Source organism: Passer domesticus, chromosome Z (assembly GCF_036417665.1).
Source record: "Passer domesticus isolate bPasDom1 chromosome Z, bPasDom1.hap1, whole genome shotgun sequence".
NCBI lineage: Eukaryota > Metazoa > Chordata > Aves > Passeriformes > Passeridae > Passer > Passer domesticus.
In genome coordinates this window covers 33,263,916-33,291,236 of record NC_087512.1, presented here as the reverse complement: position 1 = coordinate 33,291,236, position 27,321 = coordinate 33,263,916, and the positions used below count along the sequence as shown (strand labels likewise).

Below are 27,321 nucleotides of genomic sequence, written 5' to 3'. Positions count from 1 at the left end.
AGACAAATAATATATATTTAAAAGTTCCTTCCAAGCGGATAGCTTTAAGAGTAACAGTACATAACTCACAGTTAGTCAGTGTTTAAATAGAGTGAATGAGGTAGAACTTCTTCAATGAAAACTTACAAACTAGTCCTTGTGAGAAATTAAAGCTTGTTAGATCATCTAACTACACTGAATTTGCCATTGTTATGGTCCCTATGAAATCACATAAACCCATGCCTGGACCTGTAACTAGAGGAGACACTCCTAATCTCAGTAAGATAAAGATTTCAGAAAGAAATCCTTTTTCTGTCTCTATATGCACAATACCACATAGACTCACAATGATGGGAAAGGGACAAATAGGCTGCAAATCTTCAGCAGTTTGAGACCACATAGCAAAAAGTAGGCACTTTCTTTCTCAAACTATAGAGTACCATGAAAATATACTTTAAAAAGTGCTTAAATGCATCTATATCCTGTAGAGAGGAAAACTATCAGTGAGATCATTTATTCTTCATATTAATAGATCTTTGACATTAAATTTAGAAGAGCAGAATACAGTACGTGTGGCGCCTTTAAGAACAGCCACTGTCATGAAAGAATGGAACTAACCCACTTGGAGGAAAATGAAAACTTCTTTCTTCGGTATTCAAGACTAAATACGTAAAATGAATCTTCTTCCTCTGTCAGCTGACCCTTACATGAAAGAGTTCTTCAGGATTTATTATTGGGCATATCATGGCTCTGTATTGTTATACACACATACATGCACAACAAGGCTGTGAGCAATGGACTGCACAATAGAGAATAACTGAACATTTGAAGCTCCCTCAGATTAAAGGTTTCCCATTGAAAATTAAAAGGCCTATTAGGAGTGCCTTGGTTTGTTCAGCCTGGAGAAGACTGATGGGAGACCTTATTGCAGTTACAACTTCCTCAAAAGGGAAAGAGGAGGGGCAGGCACTGATGTCTTCTCTATAGCAACCACTGACAGGGCCCAAGAGAACTGAAGGCTTGAAGTTGAGTCAGGAGAGGTTTAGGTTGGATATCAAGGAAAGGATTTTCATCCAGAGGGTGGCTGGGTACTGGAACAGGCTCCCCTGCAAAGCAATCACAGCACCAGCCTAAGAGACTTCAAGAAGCATTTGAACAGTGCTCTCAGGCACATGGTGTTATTCATGGGATTGTCCTGTGCAGGGCTAGGATTTGGACTTCATTATTATTGTGGGTCTCTTCCAACTCAGGATATTCTAGGATTCTAGAGTACCTGAAAACACGGGTAGTTGGAAGATTTGTTCATTTTAAGTGATACATCATTTATACAAATATTCATTTCCATCCAAAATGGAATTTCAGCAGTAGTCATGAAGCTTTAAAATCAAGCCATACATTTGACATATTAGAAGAAATTACAAATTCCATAATGCATAATATTATTTTTCTAATGTATCACTGGCCCATACTGAGAAACAATCTATTATATAGATTTTGCATTCAATTTTTTTGTCAAAAACTACACAGCACATCAAAAGTTAACAGCACTAGGGAGTTCTGTGATTAATATGAAAACAAATGGTATATTAAAAAAATTCTTTTGTTCTTCATTCACAATGATGAAAATGCTAGGATTTAACCTTTAAGGGTTAAAGAGTTTAATCAATGTCAATGTCTGATCTTCTGAAGGCGATAAAGAACAGTCTGTCTAGCGATACCCAACAGAACGTCACTTTGTCAAGCCACAAAGCACCCAAAAGCTTGTCAAGTAAGTTACCAGAAACCTCTTTGTGGTTAGAACTCAGCTCCTTCCTGCTTGACCTATTATTTGATATTTGACCACTTGGTTGCAAGACACTTGCTCTTTCCAGCTGAAATGTCACTGGGGCATCTTGTCAGCTCCCCGACATCTCGGCCTGACATACAATTTTACTTTTGTGTGCTACAAGGCAGAAAATGCAGGGCAATGGCCTTGCTTTAAATTCTGTCAGCATCAAAGATGGGCGTCACTCTTGGGTCCTACCAACAACAACAAAAAAGGAGTCTATTTGAAGGTCAAAACAGCCATTACTTTTTAGTCTTTCAGCTTAAACTAAATACATTACTTGCAACACTGGTTTGGGAACTGTCCTTATAAAGTATATAAACATATCATCAGAAATCCTCTGTTCCACAATTGTTCTTCTTTCTTATGAAATGCAGACTTGATAAAAGGTGAGTTTTCAGTGCCTGCAGGGACCAGATTCAATGGTTAACTTAACTTGTTCAAATAGGCAAGTGGTATCATGTAGCTTTACAAGGAGCAACCTGACCTTCTCACATTGACCAGCAGTGACATTATTGTGCAGGAAGAGAAGCAGTCACATCATTTCTGTTTTGCACAACCTGCTTAAAGTTTGCAACTAAATGCTTGTCTTCAGTTGAGCTGACAAGAGAAAAGAGGGGGCTCAGTGAACCATGGCAGGGCTGCCATGAAATGACAGGAATCATTGGCATACATTTCAAATAGCTCTCTCAATCCTATTAAAGTATTGCAGTCCTGCTTTAAAATAGACAAGTATGAAACAACTTTGATAGATAGAGACTAAAATGGCTTATTGATTTTTTTTTAAGACTGAGGAAAATTACCCAAAATGTGTCATTCTTTAACATTTAAAAATATACTACATAAAAAATGAACAACTGCAATAAATAAAAGTTTAAAGAAATAACTGCTTCAGTATGCAAAACTGACAGGTGCAGAAATGTGAACATACAAATGCACATTTTCATAAAACCGTAAAATTAATGTCAAAAAATACAAATGCTGAGCTACAATTCAAAGATAGCAAAAAAATTACACTTTAATTGCATCATTTTACATTAATATAATTTTTCCCTTCTAGCAGATTATTGATACTAAGAATCTGAAAATCCATTTTCCATTGTTCTTCTGGGATTGGATGTGACATCTAGGCTGAAGAAACAGATTGAAGACAGAGAACTGTCTCTGTTTTGCATAACACTGTAGGATGTGTCAGGTTCAGCTTGCAATGCCAAAAAGTCTAGGATAGAACACTGGTCAGGCTGAATTTCTAGCTTGGAGCCACGCTGACGTTTGAACTACCTCTTGTTTCCTGGAATGATAAATAAAGAATAAAAAAAAAAAAAAAAACAAAGCAAAAAGAGAATTTACATTTACTATTAAATTCCTTTCACAACGGTATGTATATGAAGTATTTGCAAGTGTTTTCTTCTTGTTTTAAACACTTACTTTGGTACCTGAGAACCAATAGTCATATTTAATAGAAAGAAACAAAGGATATTTTCTCAGGTATTCTGCCCAAGTAAGTGTTAGAAAAAAATAACCTACTGTATTTGAAGTGCTACAAATACTCATAGAGAACTTTTACCCCCTCTTCATTACAATCACCAGACTTCTTTTTAATCAAATAAACAAACTTTGAATCAAATAAACAAACTTTTTTCTAGTTACTAGGAAACACATGCCATGCTAACTATGGAATGTATTTGGGTTTTTTTAAAATATATTTTATCATCAATTGAAATCAAACACTTAATACTCTTCAAATGTTAGCCTGTAAGAAAATGGCCAGAAAATACACACTGAATGTACATTGATGAGAATATGATTCATATTTCAATAAGTCTCAACATTGAGTCAAACAGATAATTCAACACTAAAGAACTTCCAGCGCCAAAACATTAGGCATTGTATTTTGACAGATTATGGATAATATCAGTATATCAATACTAACAATTCTTAAAAAAAGGGTAAAGAAAGACATTCTGTATTCCCCTAAACAAAGAAAAGAAAATTCAATGCCATATAGCTCTTCTGCCCTTTACCGATGCACTACATTGTGTGAAAATAACAAAAATTTCATCAGGTCTTATAATATGTGAAAGCATCACATGCAAAGCATAATTACGGAATAAAAAAATAACACACTGAATGGCCATTTCAGTATCTTTGAGGTTTAGAACACTCGATCTTCAGCACTTAAGGAAGAGTATAAATGCATATATAAATACACACACATTGACGTATAAACCCATATCTACAGACACACAAACTTGTCTATATCTGGAGAGAGGCTGAAGGGTGTGTGTGTTCATATTTCAATAAATCCAGTCTCAGTCATACATATAAAGACACATTTGTGAAAGATTCCTCTTTCCTCTGTTACCATTGCTGAAGAAAAATCAATTGTTGCCCTTAACACCTACTTCAACAGGTCCCTTTGATATGAATGCTTTTGATTTCCTGATTCACCACAAGCTATACTGCAGCGATTGTAAACTACTAGGCTATGTTGGACCTTCATTAAGAACTCATACAGTAGCAAATTTAGATGACTGTTTCAAGTACATAGTTAAAATGAGGTAGCACCCTGAGTTTTTCTAAATTTTAGGTCTGACGAGGATGAGATAACCAGCAGGACCAGCAAGTAAGATCTGTAACACTCTAGTTTTTCAGTCCTTCTGGACTCAACTCTCTACCAAATGAGAATCACTAAAAAGCATAAGAGATCTCAGTGAAGGCTAATACACCAATTAACAGCCTCTTATTTGCACACTATAATCAACTGACCACACTCAAAATTCTCCCTAAAATAAGAATCACTCATTAAAACCATTACAACAGTATTGAAATACACAAACAACTTGTGATGTTCTAAAAAAAATTTCCATGTGTAAAAAAAATTAAATCAACAAGCTTCAAGCTACAAAGGGGTTTCACTCTGGATAAGAAATATTGAGGACAAATTTAAACATATTGGTTTGTACTGCTTTCAACACCTCAATTAATCAGCATAACACAATGAATGAAAAATCTCATGCTATGATTACACTCACATATCACTCTTTTCCAAGCTGTAGTGAGGGGTTTTTTTAAATATGGCATCAAAATCCCAGTAAAGAGATAAGAAATCAGATTTCCTTTGAGAGTTGCAAAAAAAAAAAAAAAAAAAAAAAAATTATGAAACTTAATGATTGGCAGCAAATCAATAGACTATGTTACAGTAAAAGTTTCACTGCTGGGGAAAAAAGAAGCTCTGGTTTTGTTATCTAGAACCTGTGCTGTATTTCTTAGAAAGAACAGAATTCTAGTCATTGAACAGAAGGAAAATCAGATTTAATAGCAATATGATTGATGTAAAAAACAATTTTTGGCTCTTAGTCCTAAGAACTGTTTTGATCCAATATCTTTATATACCCTCATGATGAATAAAAAAATAGGCTTCTATAGGTTAGAAGAAAAAATACTCAGATCTGTTATAATGTTCATTTTCTGAACACGTACCTTTACAGAGGAATTTTACAGGTAGTTATAATTTCCCCAGAAGACCACTTTCATCATTATTGTATTTAAACACCTTTCTAAAAACTGTTTTAAATTTACAAACTCAAATAACTATGCCAGAGCTGTGGTGATAATCCATCATATGAATAAGTATTTAGGTAATTTTTAAAAGAGGAATTATTTATCTGAAATAAGTGTCTGTTTGGCACTTTTATTTACCCTGTAAGCCATACATGATTCCATCTGAACTGTTGCACTTCACTAGGCAAATAGATATCTAGGACATATATGTCGAGTAAAAACATGCTCTCAAAATATATATGTAATATAGTAATTGGTCATGTCCTGTGCACATTTTTCAAAGTTTGATCACCTAACTTTGCAAATAACATTTTCTTAAAGACAAAATCTGAAAAGTTACTCTATATTATGGAATAATTGCTTTCGAAACTTTAGTTAACCCAAACAATTTTTTATTAGACGTGGAAAGATTTCCAAAACAGTTCTTCTCTATTGTTGCTCTGTGACTAACCTACAGTCAAATTTAAGATTTAGTTTAAAGGCTGTCTCATGACATATGAGCTGTTTTACCATAATTAAAACTCATTTATAGTGGGTTGCTTTATTATGATGATATTGTCATGGAATATTTTGATACCATCATTTATTATATCCTTATATTATGATTTTATTGCAATGTCAGCCTACCCAAAAGCATCAGGTTGTGATCAACGATGCCCATTTTGCTTTTGGATATCCATATTTGTGGAATAACATGCACAGTTGGACACTTGAAATTAGAAGACTATGCATGTATTATGACAGTGGTGCAGATAATTACATAAGGAAATAAACTGTTACAAGTATACTGTTTCTCTTCAATTGTAGGAGAAAAATCTACAGCTGAAGCTGCAAAATTAGTCAGAACAGTTTTAGCCTTCAAAATCTATACAAAGGCAATTTTACTGGACAATTTTCACGGCTTTTCAATTTCCCTCAGCTACGTATGTTATTACAAAAACTCCTTCCACTTCTCAGGTTTCCCACCACTAATTTTTGTCACTTCAAACTGCTTTCAAATACTCAGTTTCAAAACACAGTAACCCAAACTTCTCCACTGCTTTTTTCTGATATGTAACATGCTACCTTATTAAAAAATATATCTTGTTAGAAAATCAGAATAATAAATAGTGGTAAGATTTTTGTGCATTAAGGCTTCTGGGTTATGCACGCAATAACAACTGGCTTCAAATGAGGTAAAAACACCTTGAAAATGCTGAGAATCAGAAGAGACCAAATAAAAGACAAAAGGGCATGAAGATTATTACTGAATACAAGTTATGACAGTTTTCTACCTGTGTGATGGTGCAGGTGTAATAACAAGTTCAGTGTTATATCCCAACATAAATGAAATAAAATTGTTGAATTACAATGCCAAAATGTGATCTGTAATTCACCAGAATACAGGACACTTAGGTATGTGAGGATGCCTGTCAGTAAACAGAAATGCAAAGGAAGGAGCCACTTTCATTTCTTCAGAATTCTAGCAACCCCTAAAATCTCTGCAAAGGCAGTAGCACTGTTTCTCAAGAGTAGGAAGAATTTTAAGTTAAACAGAGATGCAGAGAATGGTGGCGGGAAAGTGAGAAATGGTCAATATATTTCTCCACAATTGATTTCTGATACTCACTCCTCCCAGCCCAACTCCACAACATACAAATACACAGTAATACCAGCAGACAGCAAATCAAATGGCCGATAATATTCTTTTCAGCTTCTCCCACCTATGCTATCTTTCCACCTGCATAATTTCACTGGTGTAATATAAATTCCAGTAAGTGTTAAAAAAAGAACCACTGTCTTAAATAACCATTGTGCAGTACTTATGTAGAAACCCTATTTCCTTATGGAGAAAGATGTACATTTTCAGATCATTCACAACCTCCTACTCAGACTGCTATTTCCAAAACTGAGTTGTCTTTTGCCAGATAATGCCAAGGGGACTTCTAGTATGCTGTGCCTTTTTTTTTTTCCCCTATCTGTTAAAAGTAGCTCCAAGAGCCATTTTTTCCTTTCTTACTTATTTGAAATAATCCAGTGCTACAAATAGGTATTTAAAATGGAAAGTATTACTTGTGGCTGGATGTCAGTGTAATACAGTGTTAGTTACAAACTTTTGCAAAGCAGGAATTATATGACCGAAACAGGAAAGTTTTCTTCCCATGTCAGTGAACTTGCAATTCTGTATGCTGAGGCAGTAGGACTAAATTGGTGATCTGACACAATGTAAAAAAATGGTAACATTCGGTATAAATTTTAATTGTCAGCACTCCTGCCTGGATTGTGCAGACAATTCGCTATCAGAGAATAATTCAGTGGGCTGCCAGCTCATTCCATACTAAGACAGAAAGGTAGACACACAACACACTTTGGATGCTGCTAGCCAACAATACTAATGGCTTTTTTCATTATCAAGAATTCCCTCTTCCACTTTCAGGAGTTTTAAAACAAGTACGAGTCTGTAATATAGGGAAATTACAATTTTTTGTTACTTTCCTAATGTTCTTGCATTTAATTCATTCAGTGAAATCACACTCTGGAGGCTCAATTGAAAGCAATTAAGAAAAAGATTTCATTGTATATTGTATTGGTTTTTTTTAAAGAAAATCCTCTTTCATTCAAACACATTTGAACCTGGTATGACTGAAGAACACACAGGATTGGATGTATTATCATGCCAGCTGAACACTTTATCTTCAAAGTTTTGTTGGCTTAAAGACAAATAACTTGGTTCAGTATTGCTAATTTTGATGCTTTCTAGAAGTTTTGGCCAAATGCCACACACAGGCTATACTGTAAGCCTTTGTTCCAGATGCTTCATTGGGAATAGGGACGTTTCCCAGTTTTAGGTCAAATTCTCTGCACGACACTGTTAATACCAAAATATTAGACAAACAAAGTGGTGCTCTTTTTTTTCATGGTGAAATGATTGGTCTCGTTTGATTTCAATTCAAGTTTCCAAATTCTTGAGTACTTAGTACTTTTAGAGCTTTTACTACTTTAGAACTTAAGTTCTTAGTACATTTTGCCCGTGATACCTGCCATTGTCTTTCCACTTTCTCATGAGTGGAAGCAACTTCTGCTTATTTATTTATTTTGAATCTGGGTGCCTCTTTTGCTTCCAAAGAAGGCTTTCCTACTACGTGACTTTTCTCCCAGCTTCTCATTGCCTTACATCATCTTTCTTTCTAGCAAGAAGGGGAGGAGGGGACTACAATCAGAGACGAAAAGACTCATAATAGCATGGTAAGGCACCACAGCTCACAAAGTAGTCCCCCCCTGCTTAGCCTTTTCTTCTGGGAAAACAGTCCCTATTCCACTAGTTAAAGTGTCAAACTTCGTATTCTCATGAGATATGTATTCAGCCATCATCCCAGCTCCTATCCAGTGTCACTGTCTGACGTAAGCCTTCAAAGTTTCATCTGAGTTGCATGTATACTGCTGCACTAGCAGAAAAATGAAAGAAGTATATTTACATTCATTTTGCCAAACATTAGCATCTTCTGTCCAATCATTTGAATGCAGAAGTGTTAGGAGAAAACAGCTTAGAGAACAAGGGTTGACACATACAGTGTGAAATCTTAAGGTGCTTGAATGCAATGAGGGAGAAAGTGAGACAGAACCACGTTTCATCTCCCTAACTGTGCTACAGTCCACATGAACTTTGTGACAGGTCTCTGTCTCTCAGCCACACTTCACTAGCTTCTGCTGACATTCAGCTGTCAGACAGCAACCCTTTACCATGCCCCTAACATGCTCTACAGCTTCACCCAATTAACTCGCTTTCACTTGACATTGCAGCAAAAAGCTTCATAATAGGTGGTCAAGGTGCACGGTGTCTGCTTGCCCTCTAACTGCTCACGCACAGCAAAATGCTACCTTCCTTTTTGTCTGTTTGCGACGAACCGGCACAACTACAATTTAGGCATTCTACTACTAAATGGAACAAGGATAGTGGCCCTTTGCCAGCAGTGCATTCATTTATCTCTTACCAAAAACTATCCTAGAGCTAATAATCACAGCACTTTTGGCAAAAAAGGAAATTACACTGATTCAGTAAAATACTTCAATCACTTTATACTTAACAAAAATATACTATAACAGCAATTTCTTTCAAGAGGAAAGAGGGGAAAAAGTAATTTATTTACAATAGCAGCACTTAACTACATAGAGGAGGAAGGTCTACAAACAATGAAAGTATCTTTATGACTCAGCTTTCTTGCATTAAAAAATCTTTAGTTATGCATAAGATTAATTTTTCCTATGCATTTCTGCCAAATACACAATATTTTTAGGAGTATTTTTAGAAATATGGATCTATGTAGCTAATAAAACAAATTATCTATTAAAAATATGGAAATCAACATTTTAGAATTCATTTGATAGCTTGTAGAAAAGTAACAAACACTCAACTCACTGTTACTTTGCTGACAGATGCCTTGAGAATACTTCAATTTGCTCACTAGTTCTCTCAAGTATATTTCTATATAAATATATGGAGTAGGTCACAAATGTCCCTTAAAAGGTCAGTATGTATGTAATAAGTACTGATGACACTCAAGTGCTCTGTGCTGAAGAGGGTGAAAGAGTCTGGATTAAGCACTGGTGTCTGGCCAGTGAAATTATGAAAGCCACTATAGCAAATAGCTTCTACTGCCCTTATGGGTTTGAACTACCACAATTCCAGCAAGACAGGGCTCAAAAGACTATCCACATAGCCCTTTAATTCTGGATTGCTAAACTACAGCAAGCTCACTTAGGTTATGTATTCTATTTCCTTTCCAATCATATCTACAGGATATACAGAACCTTGCAGTTCTCTTTAAAAATCTTTGAAAGGGAATTTTTTCCACTCAAGAAATTTTATTTGCACAAAGAGAAGCAGACATCAAGACTGTAGAAAGTAGAACCTCAAGATAAGTCCTAAACATGAAGTAAGGAAAACAAGAAAGGAACTACATTGATTAAGAAAGATGTAAAGCAGACTCCTCTCATGACAGGAATTTATGGAAAAAACATAGAACCAACCTGTCTTTATAAAAGGTGGTGAAAAGCAGCAAATCATAATGAACTGGAACTCACATACCTCTGGAAGGGGCTGCTAATGCAGAAGTGGATAGTTTTGCAGCAATGAGGAAAATACAGTGAACACCTCAATCAGATTCCATGTAGGAAAATGACATTACTCAGAATTAAAATGAAGTGTCAGGGACCTGCATGGCCTCATAGTGAATAATATTACTATAGATCTTGTAAATCAACACACATTATTTTGGTTCACTAGATATTGAGATTATAATCTGGTATTGTTTGTAATCCTGAAATGACAAGAGAAATGCTGATGTCAAAATTTTACAGCCTTTACCACCCACTACCAAGGAGAAGATCAAAGTTCACTCTTTGGGAGACAATGGAACTAGGATCATAAACTGGATACAGACACAGTTTATGCAACCTATCTGCACCTGTTTGAAAAGCAGACTGATTGGAATATCATATATAAAATAGAAACACTTGCATTTTGAGTCAGAACACCTGCACAGTTGCATTAGTCTACATGCTAATCTGAATCTCAGTTAATCTAAATAACTGTATTAAACTGAGTAGTCTCTTCAAAAATATCCTTTACTGGTGGTGCAAAGAACGACTGACTTATACCACGTTTCGAAGTGAACTAGTGTAACTGCCCATTTAATTTTCTCAGAATGGAGGTTTATTATTAAAATCATCAAAGTATTAGGAGAACAAAGGGTTTCATCCTTTTAGCACTGTCCAATGCATGTAGATTTTTTGGATAGCCCACTACTTCTACCTCCTAGCCAAAATCTTAATAAGGGCTCCATCCCACTCCACCATAAATTAGATTACAGACAGCTTCACCAGGAAGAGGTACATACTCTCTGTAGGTTTTCTATAGTTTTCTAAGTTTTGTTTGCTTATTCGAGGCAAGTACTTTAATGTTCATTGATGCCCAGTAAAATTTAGCTGCGGTAACTTCAGGAGGGAGTCATTCCTTCTCCCACAGATTACATGCAATACCTGAAGCAGTGTATCTTTAACAGAGTTCTAAAGGGCAGTTTTATAACAGTAATGATCAGGGAAAACAGTAGGCTTTCCAACAATATTGCTTATGATATCTGAATAGTCTAGGAAAAATATTGTAGGCTCTGTTTCAGTTGATGGCTAATACGTAGGTCTTCTGTAAATTCAAGATCCAAATTACATTAACTGGGCAAGGAATCAAGCTTGTCAGTTATAAACAACTTGAGTGTGGGTGAGCCAGGTTTACTGACTCTGTTGGTTTTGGCCAAATCTATATATACAATTATATTTCAGACTGAAATTAAATTTAAAAAATCTAATAATTACTTGAACAGTACTTTTTATACTTACTAGATTCCTGAACAAACCCTCCAAGAATTGTTCTTAGCTCAGGTACTAGATCATCTCCTTCTGTGAGGCTCAATGTGCAGTTCAAGTGAGTCCACTAGGTAAACAGAACTAATATTTCCTGCATACCAATCATATTTTAGATTAATAAACATTAAAAAATGTTAATGGAATTTCATCCTTTCCTATATATTTAAGCCAAATGTGTTCTGAAAGCAAAGTCAAAAGCAACAAAAAAACCCCAAACAAACAAAAACAGACACCACCACCACATGCTACAAACAAACAAATAAAAACAGCCCAAAACTCAGAAATCACTAACACATACAACACTCCAAACTTTCATCAGATATGTAAAACTTCTATCAGAAGACTAATGAAGAACATAAAGGAAGATTTGAGAAAGTGTTTTTCAGCCTTTTTGTTTGCAAAACTAGAAAGGTGTAATGCAAATTTAAAAAATTAGGTTTTCTAAAACCACCCAACAAAACCCCCAAAACAGGGATGTTTCAGTAATTTGGTGTGCCTTGTACATTCCAGAATTATACCTTCAATTCCTTTACTCAGAGCCCCCACTGAGATTACAGTCTTCAAAAAACATGTAATATTTGAAGCACAGAAAACTTCACTAAGTAATTAAACTCAAAATACATAAAGCAACAGGATGTTTTCATGTATACAAATTACAACTAAACTGTATGATTGATATGTCAGAAAACTTCGCAAAGCCCTGGTTAAGTTACAATGTTTAATGCTCAGACTCCCAAAAGAATGCAAAGGATTTAACAGACATTGTGAAAGGAAACTTTATGTCACACAGGCTTTGAAAGGCTAACAGGCCCCTGACCATAAGCATATAAACACCACACAAGATGATCCTTCTGTGATCAATGGGGACTCTCAGTACTAACAAAAGCTGAAAAATTAGTGAATGATTTCATTATTGTGGTTCTGGTCTTCAGAAACAGTATGTGTTAAATCATCTTCATCACCTGGATAGGATAAAAGTCTTTCAAAGTACTACTGAATATACAAATTTAAGAGAGGCAAGTATTGCAATGTCAGCTTTGTGGCAACATCTACTGAGTTAACTATGAGTTTATGGGCAAACTTCAGTTGAGACCCAGATCCAAATGTGTGGTGTCTTAATGTGACTTTAAGATTTCTATAGGCTTCTCTGAAAATAGGAATTCTTCTAGGAATTCAGGAGTTACACCATCTGAAAAGGATGAAATGGAATCATTGTATCTTCATAATGTCATTGCTTTCCTAATATCATCACACTTATCAGGGAAACTCTGCTGGTGATTAACCACACTATTTGCGACCATGTTTTTAGTAAATGTTATTATTCACTGTTCATTGTAAAGATACCCTCACTTTCTACCACAAGGAAAAAAAAAAAGGGATGAATTGATTGCTTGAGCAAAAGAGGCTCCTATTTTTCAAATGGCTGCATTTCTAAAACAAGTCAAAACAACTCCCAAATTCTTGTAAAATATGAAAGTGAAATTACAGTTTAAGAAGCACATTTCTTTCTAAATCCCTTTATTTAACTGAAGTGTTAAATAAACTGAAGAAAACAAATGTTATTTGAATAATCAAGATCACTATCATAATAACAACATCCTTTTAGCTGACAGTAAAGCTCTTTACCCTATGGAGTGCCCATTTCCAATTTCAAAAATTTGTTCAATGATTAGTTTATTCAACAGGTCAAACAGGTCTGCTTTACACAGTTCCATCTCTGGAGAAAACAGGTCCTCACTATGATCAACTATAAAAACTGTGCCTTCTCTACACAATGTGGGTTTCACAGAATTCAATTAAAATTTTCATATGTAACTTAGAAGCAACAACAAATAAATAAATAAATAAATAATAGACAAACCCCTGAAGGGTAAATATTAAACAGTGTGTCTGAAATATGTAAGACTCAACAGAAAGAAAGATGAAGATGTAACTTAGTGCCTGTATTGCCTTAAATCATGCCAACATTACAGGAATAAAATTATGTGTTAAGAACAAAATTATGCTTTGAGCACTAACTGAATTTCCTCTCTATCACTGCAAGTCGTACTCTCTAATATATTTGAAAGGTTTGGATTTACTTCATTTGTCACATTAACTTTTATGCTTAAAGTACAAAATGCAAGCAAATTGAAGTAGGGAAATATATTTATTTTTTCAAGAAATACATTACTCTGCTGCAAACATGTCACAGAAAGGAATGCAAAGGTTTTTTTCACAGTTGAAAAGGATGGAAACATGCATAATTACAGGAGAAGGCAGGGGAAAAGAGCATTAACAAGCCAACAGGAAAACAATTTCATAAATTCTAGAAAGGTGCAAAATAAAGTTGCTGTGGTTTGCAGCTACCCCGCTCACTATCTCCCTTTGGCCTAAAGAGGATCCACCCTCCCCTGTGTGGAGTAATGAGGTTAGTTCTGACAGTAAAATCTGCTGGGGGACAGCAGAGACACTACTTGTGCTCCTTGTGCTCCCATGACCTTACCCCCAGTACAGACTGCGGCAGAAGCAGAAACTAAGAGGAGACAGAGCACCAGAGACAGTAGTCTCCTGTGGAGGGAAGGTTGACTGCTAGCTGGCACCAAATGATCTGGTGGTGGGACTATGACTGCCTCTCTGCCATCCAGAGGGAAACACAAACCTCTTAACATGAGATTTTCCTTCACAAAACTTACAGTGTGTGTGTGTGTATGTGTGTGTGTGTGTGTGTGTGTGTGTGTGTGTGTGTGTCTCTGCATGTGCATGTCCACATATATATGTTTTCTGAATTTAATTATTATTTTTCTTAATGGGTGCATGCAATATTAGCCATGCTACATTACAAGCACATGCCGCACACACACGCATTTCTGAGACTAGCTGAGAAAGAGACAGGCTCCTGGCAACACTGCCCTAGGTCATACTCTAATCTTTTTTTTTTCCGTGATCTAGGCAGTGAGCTAGCAGTATAAAGTAAACAAGAACAGAAAAAAGACAACAAAAATTGTCTTTCTATTATCTATTATCCTGATCAAGTGGACTGCAATCCACAGGGTGCATCTACACTTCTTGCACTCTTTATCAATTTAATATCTGAAGATCAGCACTGAATTTTCTCCTTATAAACAGTGCTTCAAATACTTAGCTTGAAACATAAAACCAAACAGGTGTGAAAACAAGAAAATAATTATTCACAACAGTGTAACTTGTAGGATTTAAATTTAAAATGTCAAGAAAATATCAGAAAGATGACAGAGTGGATTGCATGGATTCACTCACCATTTAAGCATCTATGCTAGACTCATTCAGGCACAGCTATGCTTTAATCCCTTCCAAAAATTTCTCAGTAAATTCAGAGTCTCAGAACAAACAGACATTCTCTTTATGTTTAACCCACAGTTTAGCAGGGAATAATAGAAACTTCCCAGCTCTCTTTCTTGAAATAACTTCTTCAAAAGGGAGGAGGAAGCACCTTCTGGCCTGAGTAAAAGTCCTTGAGTCTGGAAAGAAGTGAATTTGTCTGCCTTTGTAGAGAATATTCCTTTTCTTCTATAAAGACAGTAAAATGGTGTCCTTGGCTCTATTCTTTTGTAAAAACTTTTTCCCAGGGTTAAATGTCCTGGTCTATAATATCCAGTTCTCGGAATAACAGCCTGTCTAGCACTCCCAATACTTTCATTTCTACTGCAGCATTAACAATATATGTAATAATATATGAATGTTTCTTTTAATTTGATGTACTGGAAATGCTCCTTTGATAGGTGTGGGAAGAAGGCAAAAGAAATAGCAGTGCCTGCCAACAGGAAGCAAATGTATATGATTAATAAAACTCATTGCATATTACCAATTAAACACATTTCAAAAGACTAGTGCAAAGGTATCCAATGAGGAAAAAGCCATCACATGGTTGTCTCCTGACTTACAGTTGCCCTCCACAGCAACTGGGGTATTTCTGAAACATTCTTTTTCAGGAAACCCCACCTAGTATTTGCAAAGAAAACAGACTAGCTCATTCCAGTATTCCTCCTTTGAAAACTGAACAAAATAAAGTGTAAGCATACACTGCCTTGCTCTCCTCTAATCTGCTATAGGTGGAGGATGTATGCATGATGATTTTTTACAGGACAAACTTAAACCTACACTTTAGACTTGCTTCTTTACCCAAATAATTTGTTTCTCAAAATCCATTTCCAATTAGTTGCTCCTGAAGGTACTATTGTTGCACTGGCCTGTATTTAGGGTAAGAGATGAATACAGTTTTAGCTTCCAAGCATCTTGTTTTCAGTCCTGGGAACTGAGGATTCTTGTTTGTGAGCTGGTAGTTCCAGTGCCTCACTAGGAACACATTTCTAATGCCACAGAAATGCAAACCATGAAGGAAAAAAAAGGAAAGGAGATTACCTTCCTGAAAACATGACCCTCCTTTTTTGTGACTTAGCCAATGACTTGAAAGATTTGTTTTGTGCTTAACAGCGGAACAAACCTGTGGTCTTTTAGGAACTTCATGGTTTCCATTAAACCACACAGCATGGACATTTGGAATTTCATAGCAACAGTGAAGTGAGAATGTAGATCTTACTTTGCCAAAGTACCGACCTCTGCTGAGAGTTAACACCCACACACATTCTCTCACATTCCTTAGCCAATTCATGTCATTAAGGAGAGCTGAAGAACAGACCAAACAAAGAAAAAAAAACAGAGTAAAACAAACTAACACCAAAAAAAATTCATAAAACCCTAACCAACTCCACTTAAGCCTCTTTCTTAAGCACTTAAAAGTAAAATACTAAAAGTGGAAATTTAATGTTTAAATGCAGCACTCTTTCTGTCCATCTACAGTATTTACAGCATTAACCCTCAACTGAAAAACTGAATTATTGGAAACCACCTAATTACCCAAACATTTACCTCTCTGCAGGTGTAAATACATGGGCCTAATAAGCCTTCCCACTGTGAAAGCAGTTATTTAAATTATATTAAAATATTAAAAACTATTTAATGAGCTTTTTTCCCCTAAAGTAAATTGAGTGTGTGCCTTAACCTGCTTCAGGCAAAAGAAGTTTCAAACATATTGGTTTTGAAACTAGCCATTATTTCCCATGTTGCAAAAATGGCAATTTTATTTCCCAACAGCAAATGAAACTGTCAGGAAAATTTAGATGCAATAAAATTGGGTGGTTAAACCAACATGCTGGATTTGGAATAAAACTGAATTAAAGGAATTAAAATTAAGCATTATGTCAGTCAAACTTTAGAAAAAAACTATTTGAAATGGGGGAGGGGGATGTGTTTGGGTAGGGGTTTTTTGTAAAAGTTAGGTTTTGGACTTGGTGAGGTCCACCCATAACTACCTATTTTATGCCCATCAACTGTGTCACATTTGAAATTTGCGCAATGAAAAATATTTTGCATAAAATGTGTTGCTTCTGGCAACATTTCTGCCTAAATAAAAAGTTGTCAGGCAGAGTGTGACTTTAGTGGTACAGAGTTTTAAAATGGTGGCTTCAGTCCAAGGCTAGCTAATAACGGCTGACATGCACTGGAATCTTGAGGCCTAAATCAACATTGTTTTCACAGCTGTAATTAAGCCACCTAATCAGAAGCACATTTTGACGGGACAGTTTCTGGAAGCCAGACATTACAATTTCTTATGCCTGGAGCGCAGTGGCTCATGAGAGGTCCTCATTTAATTTCAGTTTTTTTTAAAAAAAGGCTGTAAAATGAAAAGAGTATAAAAAAAAGCAGTGTACGGCTGTTGAAATGAAGCAGGCCTATGTGTTCATGCCTTGACCAACCCTGCATCCCACCCTGCTTCGGCTCTCTGCCGAGTCCCCAGCTCTCAAGTGGCAGCTACACACAGTGAGATTAAGGGCTTCTGCCAAAGTCAACAGATGAGCTGGTCTGAACTGGCTCTCTGTGTGTTCTGATTGTAAATTGTGCTGGTGATGATTAGAGAACTCTAGCACAGGATGTCAACTCTTAAAACTGTCCAGAGAAAATATTTTATTTTTTTTTAAAGTTCAGGAAATTTTTTTAAACTTCTTTTGTGGCTTTGTACATAGTGTTGTGTCTATAACTTTCAGATGATTCAAACATGAATTCACACACATCAAGCAACTATATTATTAAAAAAATACACTGTTGCTTGCTCTCATTGGGCATACTTCCCTCATTTAGGACTGTTTACACAGCAGTGCTGCTGCAGAATGCAACTCTCTGACTAGTACACTACAGCAGGCTTGTGCTTCTTCCACCTGCCAAGCAGAAGACAGCCCCAAAAATCAGACTATCAACTACTTTTGTTGTATGATTATCAGTTTGGGACATTGTCATACCTGCTTCAATGGCTACACTGTCTTGTTTTTTTCTGGAGCACAGCTACACTGGTAACTGTAACATAAACTTTCAACCCCAGAGGCCACTGTAAAACTATCAATATGAAAGCACCAGTCATTGGGGTCTGATTACACTTGGTTCTGCACTTTAATTACATATGGATTCCATTAACTGAACTTTTTGCCTTATAGGCAACATTTTAATCAAATTACTATAATTTTCAAATATAACAGTCTGACAAGTTTAAAGTTCACATACCTAGAATATTGAGTATCAAAAAATTTTTGCATAGGAAAGGAAGCATCTTTACAAAATAGCAAACATGTTGTTGGATTACTGTAACTGCTTTTTACAACATTACCCTAAGTTGCAAAATATGATTTATAATATAGGTTGTTGTTATTATTAGTAGTAGCAGCATTAGTATTACTTTATATAATTTTTACTGTTTGGTTACAACTGTTACTCGTGTAAGCAATACTAGGTGACCAAGTGACCATTTGCATTAGGATATGTGCATTCCTTGGCTATGCAGTAAGGCTGGCAAGCTGTTATAGATGAGTAATGGGATGATTGCCTCTCGCAATTAAGAGATGAATATTGTGTGTATGTTAAGAGAAGCTTTATTGATGTATAATTATGTTATTGTGGTTTGTTGTTTAGATGTCCTCTCTTCTCCTGATAGTGCCCTTTCACCCCCTCTGTACTGTTACCACTGGACAGCCTGGGTTGTGCAGAACATGTGGAGAGAACGCGTGTACCTGAGCCCTATGCATGGGGCAGGTGGGAATGGGGAAAGGAGAGCATGGCATGACAACACCTGACTTCCAATCAAGTTACAAGAAAGTCTTCAGCAATGGATGGTGAAGACTGACAGACTTTAGGAGGGGTCAGCATTACCTGATGCAACCCCCAGGGGTATAAAAGGCCAAGCAGCCATTTTTATGGACGAGTTTGTGGCAGGCCGTCACCAACTCCTGGCATGCTGTCCTTTTTCCTTATTCAGTCCTTTGCTGTATATTTTTAAGGTTTAATAAACCTTTGAAAATGAGAATAGTTTCTCATAAAGTGATGCCCAATTACTTAAAGTGAGGAAAGAAATGCAAATATTTCAATTAAAACAGAATTTCAGGAAGATATTACTGGTGGATTCAGTCTTACAGAGACTTAGTAAATCTTATGAATAGTTTTCTATTTTCACTTTTCTGATATTTCCACACTTTCATGTTTATGACCATCTCAATAGTCAAGAAATTTTTCTTGTGGGTCTGTCATATTTTTCTTTACTCACTATCACTTCAGAACTATTCACATGTTCCACAGCAATAAAACACTGGTAAGTACTGAGCAACGTTATGATTATTGAGGTCCATATTTACTGAATTCTGCCCAAGACTATATCCAGGAAAACACATCAACTCAGAGAATAACAGAAGTAGTAAGTTTAATTATTTTCTGTACGGCAATTTAAAACCCAGTATCTCCAAATCTCACAAAACAAATTCAAAGGTGCATAAGATTATGTGAGGTAGTGAAAAAGCCAAGGAAACTGTATTGGTTTTCCACAGCCTGATTTTTGGTAGCGGGGGGGCCACAAAGATGCCTCCTGTGAGAAGCTGCTGAAGCTTCCACTGTGTCCAGAAGAGGTAATCCCTGATAACTCTGAAGATGGACATGCTGCTGGCCAAACCAGGGCCAATGAGAGAGGCTGGTAACACCTCTGTGATAACATATTTAAGAAGAAAATCAAAACAAAGTGGATGCAGTTTTTTTAACTAGCAAGAGAAGAGGATGAGGACATGTGAGGGAAACAACATGGTGACACCAAGGTCAGTGCATAAGGAGGGGCAGGAGGTGCTCCAGGCACCAGAGCCAAGATTCCTCTGCAGGCCGTGGTGACACCAAGGTGAAGCAGCTGTGCCCCTGCAGCCCATGGGGATCCATGGGGATGCAGAGATCCACCCACAGCCCGTGGGGATCCATGGGGGATTGTAGAGATCCACCCACAGCCCGTGGGGATCCATGGGGATGCAGAGATCCACCCACAGCCCGTGGGGATCCAGGGGGGATGCAGAGATCCACCCACAGCCCGTGGGGGAGGTGCCCACGCTGGAGAGGGTGGATGTCTGGAGGAGGCTGTGATCCAGTGGGACACCGGTGGAGAGAGTGGGCCCTGCTTCCAGGGTGGAGCAGCCTGTCCTTGGAGGACTGCACCCATGGAGGGTGCACACCACAGCAGTTTTGGGAGGACTGTGTGCCTGTGGGAGGGATTCACATTGCAGCAGCTTTGGGAGTGCTGCTGCTTGCGAGACTGGAGCCACGTAGGAGAAGTTCATGGAGAACTTTCTCCGGTGGGAGGGACCCCATGGTGCAGCAGGGGAAGGACTCCTCTCCCTCAGCAGTGGAAGATCCTGCGTGACAAACTGAGCAAACCCCCATGCCCTGTCTCCCTGCGCTGTTGGTAGGAAGGAAGGAGGGGTGGAAAAGAGATACAGGAATACAGAACAATAGAAAAAGGGTGGGGGGAAGGAGGGGAGGAGGAAGGGAGGATGAGCAGAAAGACAGAAAGAAGAAAGGAAGACAGGTAGAAAACCTAAGCTGTTTTTCAGCCATACTGAATTTTAAAGAGTTGCAAAATTTAAAAATGCACAGGGTCTTTCTCTCCACAGAGTAAGAATCATCAGAGACAAGTACGACAGACAGATAGCCGGGCACTAATGAAGACTACAGAGACATTCTGCCAGTGACTTCACTTCTCCCTACATAATTCTCTTCTCTATAAGCAGTGTTTCCAGTGTTCATCTCACCTCTGTCCATCATAATCATATCCCTTCTTGTTCCTCTCTGTTGGCATTAGCATGACCACATACAGCAATCTCAGAACCTAAACTCTATTGACTAGTAGGACAGTGCTTGGACTAGAAATGGAGTGGAGGATGGAGATGTCAATTCAGAGTCTAAGATAAAAGATGAGGAGTTAGAATCAACAATTTTGCCTCATGGCACCAGTTTTGTTATTAAAATTATTAGCAAAACCCTAAGCAGCAGAAGAGAGAAGTGGTGTGAATAGAAAGAAAGGTGACATAGTTATGGACCAAACTTGTATGCAATGCAACGCAGGACAAGATCCTTAAGCAACTAGCACAAAAGACATGATACACAACAGGAAGACTTAAAAAATGTATTTCAGCACTGAGCAGTAGTTACTCTTCAGGAAGCACAAACACATGTCATATGAAAGCCTGCAACCAATACAGTCCAAGTGCTGCGTTTGCCACCCCAAGTAAAATTTGGCTGCAATGGATATATGGTTGAAGACAGTGAATTAAAACTAACAAAGCTAGTCTAATTTTGAAACCAAATATGTACTCAAGACGTCATTGCTCCCTTCCAATTAAAACAAGCAAAAAAATCTGTTCTACTCTTTTTACTAAAGAAAGCAATTCAATGTAGAACTTTTCCTCAAAATCAAACCAAAACAGTATCAACTAGAACGTTTAAAATCTAAGTTCACACTGCAAAGCTGTGATGCCTGAAGTTATTAAAATTCATACTTAATGCAACTTTTACCAATATTAGGGACAAATTTACAGAAAACCCAGATACTATAAAATATACCATAATCACTTTTTCATGGCAACTTGAGACTCTCATTCTGAATATTTTCACTTTTACATTAAAATTTTAAAACATTTCATATTAATGCTTAGGTGTAGATTCAAATTAAACTTCATCTAAAGGAAGAACTACTGTTTTCCCCAGAGGGCTAAGAGATCTCTCCACAATGCAAATAGTATCATCTTTACATTGACACTGCATGCAGACACAAACTACTTAAAAAACATTGCATTTACAAATGTTGGAGAGCTGGTTTTCACTATAATGTATCTGCATAGCCCTTCACAGACAGGACTAGCATAATCTTTGCTAAAAGCTCTCTCAATGCAAATGAAAGCAAACCTTGCTGCAAGTTTGGCAGACTTGCCAATCTTTAGTAAAAAACGTGGTCATCTTGATTTGAACAACAAAAACAACCATAACAGGCTAAGGAGAAGTCCAGTTATATTGGGCACATGCTCAGCAGGAGACACATAAACATTGAAGACATCAAAAAAGTCTGGTTAGAATAGGAAAAAAGCAATTTCAGTGAACTAATTTCATTTCTTACAAAGGTTGTATAATCAGAAATAAACAAAGTTTTCATTCAACAATTGTCACCTCAAGATATTAAAATTCAAATTCAGCACTGATTAATACAGTTTATATTTGCACTAACTTTGCATTGTGCTGTTAGAAGTAGGATAAGAAATTAATATAATTCTGTTGGAAATAACCAAAGCCAAAGCCATAGTCACAGCCGTTGAATATATGTTTACTATTGTGTTTGTGTCACTTGCATTGTGACAGCCCTCTTACAGATCTTCTGTTTCAAAAAGAAAGACAAACAGTGCTCATTTTCTTTATGGCCATTTACAAGACTAAAAGAAAAGACAGTAGGAAGTGAAGAAGAAGAAGAGCAACAACCATCACTACCAATAAAATGAACTCCAAAGCCTTCTCCGTTATCCTCTGAAAACTAAGAGATGGGGAAGAAATACACTGAGTGTATGTAAGTTTCACATACTACACAGTCTCATTCTAGAGATACTTGGCTACATATTTATGACAGTTTATATGTCTGGCCTCCGGCCTGTGTGACACAAATAAATCTGCATTTAGTAATTCCCCTAGAGAGAGATCTCAAATCTGAAGACCCACCTTATTATCCTTAAACAAATCCAAGCACTTTTGTGCACAACAATATTTTTAGACCATAAGTTATTCCTGAAATTAACTTTGCATGTTTACTGAGAAGTATTATTCATAACCACAATTGTCTAAAATTAAGTCACATCTCCTAAGAAACACTTTGATTACATGAAGCTAATAACATTCTGGTATAATATACAAGATCTTTAGATGTAAAATTCTTTAGGTCCAAAGTTCAACTACTTACAGTAGTGGTAAAATTCACAATGTATACTTTTCCAGCATATGAACAGGTCCTTGTAGAAGATACAGTAATAAAAATTAAACCTTGTTAACTTTTACCATTCCTTTTCAGAAAAAGTTTCTATTAACACTGGTTTTATTGCCCTATTATGTTAATAGATAAATATTACTGTATTTCCCTACAGAAACTATACAGCATGAAGGGAGATGCTGGGTAAAAAGCCACATTGAAAAGACAAAAATTACTTGAAAAGCAGACTTACCATTTGTAAGGTCACTTTTATGAAGACTAGCTGCCTGGAGCCTGGTCTTTAGGGCTGCAATGTCAAGCTGAAAATATTCTGTTTCTCTCACTAATATTTCAACTCTGGAAACTGCAAGTTGGTAAACTTCCATGAAACTTTGAATCACAGCCTTTAAAAAGTAAAGCAAATCTTTAGTGCCAGACAAGCTATACTTAAATGCCAAGTAGTACACATCTTTACAGAAGATCTAATTTTTATTAATTGAAAAAATCAAACAGAAGTTATAAACCAGGCACTAAGGTTGCAAGTAAGGACTTAACCAAAGGTCTAATGAAATATTTTGTACTTCTTCAAAAATGTGAAATATTGATAGCTTTGAGGAAAAGTAAATGACTGTGCATCCCAATTACAAAGTGAGCTATTTTCAAAAATGCAGTACTGCATTGAACATTTTATACTATTTTTTATTTTATTTAGCTACAAAACTCACTGAACATTCAATTTATGTTTATAAAGAATCACTACATTATTTTAGGTAATTTTTCATACTTTCAAAATGAGTCCTCCCACTTCATGTTAAGAAAATTAATTTGTCAGAAACAGAAGAAATACGGTAAAGCTATCTCTGGAAGCAAATAATCTGATTACAGTATAGCTGGGAAAATATAATTGTTTTCATGTACATAGTGCAAGAATGTCCCAGTCGTGTAATATTGATCAGACTGATAATCAAGTTAGCAGTACAAGACAGAACAAATAATTTGACATTAGAGGTAACTTTATATATTCTAAATAGTCTAACACTTTTGAGATTATTGGTCTTCTTTACAATTGGTTAATCACATTTTGAAAGTTACAGTTTTTCCCCTTGAAATGAGCCGTAGCAAGTTGCAACTGTAAGAACATATTACAGATAAAATGAAATTGGCCTTCTGAATATGTCTGTACAATACCACAAACAGACATTCACTAAGGTTTTAACTGTTTTCCTTTCTTTGCTCTCAAACACACTGCTGCTTTTCAGAATAAAGGTAACCACTGAAAACAATCAGGTTATTTACTGTGAAGTGTAGAAAACTGCCATGGCAAGTCAACACCAACATCTCTTATCAGAAAAAATACCCAAAATGTGTTAAATAGTATGGTTCTAATCCTGATAGTGTATTCACACAGCACTGTAAGCCTGCCACTGTCAGCTCTAACCCTGCTTTTATTTTTTTAAAAATTTTTAAATTTTTTTTTAATTTCACAACTAAAATGCTGCATCTATTCAACACAACTAAAATGCTGCATCTATTCAGAAACAATACCAAGCAGAAATGGGGATCTCACTCCACATAATACTGCCTGAGAGTCTTCAAATGGCAACAGCCCACATACTAAAAAACAGACATTGTTGAAATAGGACAATTACCTGGGCCTGTGACCCATAAATAAGGATTATACCATTGCATAACAAGCTGTGTCTCAAATCTCACAGAAAGAATCTCATGTGTGCCCTTCACACATGATACTTAAACGTTTCACTGAACTAGAGTATAGAGATATTTCCTTAACTTCTTCCTTTTACCTCTGCTACTACAAAGCTCATGAAGCCACTAACCTATACAGCTTCATCCTACATCTCCACAGGTACTCTAAGACCATGCAGTTATCTGAAACAGCATTTTTTAATTCCTTGCTGACCTACACAGGTATTTAATTTGTTCTGTCATTTAATGTATTTGAAAATTTTAAATCTAGGAAAACATGTATTCACAAACTTTTATTTTCACACATAGCAATTTTTACTTACATTTCTTTTTTAGTCCAGAAGAAAGTAGTTTTGCAGTTACTAATGGTTCCTTATGAATCTGTAAGGCGGCATTTATGCACCCATATGTACACATTCCTTCCAGTATATTCCAACTCCCTACCAAAGAGAGCCTTTCATGCTCAGAACAGCTTAGGACAAACATTATTTTTGGGTCTTCCAGAGGTGGCATGAGCATGAAGAGTACTTATTCTAAATGCCATCTGGAGAAGGGCAAACATATTGGTTTTCAGATGTGCCACTGGAAGGAACAAATGATTTTAAGAAACTTATGTCAGTCACAGATTTACATATCTGTCTTCAACAATACAAAAGTTACACTTACTAGAAAGCCTGATACATAAGGAACAGGCATAGAACCTGGCCACATGCAAGTTATAAGACCTGTCACCTAATCATTGAATGTATATGTACTCCTGTATAGGAGTTCAGAAATTCAAATGAGATCCCTATTTGAACTTTACAGATACAAATATGTCTCCCACTCTGGAAAGTGCTCTGTGATCAATAAAGGCAAGTGACAGAATTCCCCAGAATGCAAATCTGGCTCTGCAGAAATTTCTTCCACTCTTGCTAACTAATGCTTTCTCTTGTTTTTAAGTAAACACAGCAGAAAGATGTATATATAGTTTTTAAGTATACATAACAATAACACGTTTCAGCAACCCTCCTGATTGATTTTTATAACATAAAATTTGGCCTTTATACACATCTGCATGGTCAGCATCTAAGCAAACACTTCTCATTTTGGATATTCTGGTAGTAGTGTGACATTAAAACTGAGAACAGACCATAAAACAATACAAAATTGTCTTCAGTTACACACAAAATGTTTCAAGAACATTAAAAAATTACATCTGTTCAGAAAGCCAAGATGCAGTGATCCCCAGACTTATAGGAACCAATATTATTGCAACTCATTTCGAAAATCGAAAACATTTTTAGACAGATGAGTATTGTAGGAAGGTTAGTGGGGAGAAGACTTAATTAAGGAGGTGACAGAAACAATGGAGTTGAAGAATACTGAATTTAAACATTACTGACTCTAGGTGTTCCTCCCTGCTTGTGCAAGGGGCTTGGGCCAGAGGACCATCAGAGGTCCCTTCCAATTCAGCCTAATTCAGTGATAATTACAAAGTCATCTTAGAGATTGAACACAAATCCAGTGGTTGAAATTTAGCTAGGATTGTCAATTTTAAGAGCAAAAATTGTATGTAATTGCTTCACAATAATCAAAAACAAAAGGAAGAAATAATCAGATGCTGAATTTTTTTTTACAGCAATCTCTTTCCTTTCTTTTCACTCCACTCAATGCTTTAATGTATACGGGATGTCAATATTATTTATGATAATCAACATCCTACATCACATACTACTGATATAGCAGAAGCAAATGGTAGGAGTGCTTTTAATCCAAAAGTGCATATGAGAGGAGACCTATGCTCCAGCACTAAGACAAGACACATGCAGCTTAATGAAAACCTCAGATGCATGAATTCCCAGATAACTGGTTACAACTCACAAGATAAAAATACATTCTTACAGTTGGCATGGAAAAAGGATGTTTTTAGGCTGAAGTTGTTGGACTAGGAAGAAAATGAGCAAGACTTGTTTTTTTTTTCAAGTATAACTTTCAATCGACAGATTATTTTAAGCTTAAGTACTTCTGACAATACCTTTTTTTACAGCTACTGAACAGTGCCTGTAAAACAGTACCCCTATCCAGAAAATCCCTAAGAGGAAGAGTCTTAGGAGTCCCTAAGACATTAACCATCTTTGAGTGCAAAATTAATTTTTTTTTTTTTAAAAATCAGGTGTTAGTCATATCATAAGGGAACTAAGTATTTTAAACTTTTGATCTTTACTCAATTAGAAAAAAGGCCTCTGAAGATTTTGAGTGCAAGAAGGCCTTCATGACCTCTTCAGAGATGTCTCATTTGTAATATAAGGGTACGCATAAAAAGTTTTGGCTACAGATCAGTGAAGATAAGAAACCAAAGTTGAGAAAAAATAAAATTAACTAAGTTGATGCTGTTTATAAACTACAAACCAGTGAACATCAGAGCAAAAGAGCAACATTTAAGCCATGCTTTCTTTCTCCATATTTATCTTTAAAAGGACTGAGAACAGTTAAGCTTAGGACAGTTCTCCAGGGGACATGTAAACCCATTCTTTTGTAACATTCCATG

At 36.3% G+C, this 27,321-nt stretch overlaps 1 protein-coding gene across 11 annotated transcripts in view; it reads right to left on the bottom strand.

The window, feature by feature from the left end:
• CCDC171 (coiled-coil domain containing 171) overlaps positions 1–27,321 on the bottom strand; it is a 183,344-nt gene that overhangs the window by 28,208 nt on the left and 127,815 nt on the right. For 4 of the 11 annotated variants that reach the window (XM_064403318.1, XM_064403315.1, XM_064403317.1 and 1 more), the window contains 3 exons: positions 23,338–23,488; positions 16,326–16,411; positions 2,908–3,095 (listed from right to left, as the gene is read on the bottom strand). The exons of 1 other annotated variant lie outside the window; for it this stretch is intronic. In XM_064403318.1, the coding sequence (XP_064259388.1) occupies positions 3,054–3,095; positions 16,326–16,411; positions 23,338–23,488 (279 nt within the window). In that variant the 3' untranslated portion in view covers positions 2,908–3,053. Of the gene's footprint in view, positions 1–2,907; positions 3,096–4,839; positions 4,924–11,740; positions 11,859–16,325; positions 16,412–23,333; positions 23,489–25,114; positions 25,374–27,321 lie in introns of those variants that run through there. 6 more of the 11 variants (XR_010352356.1, XM_064403319.1, XM_064403320.1 and 3 more) reach the window with 6 other exon arrangements.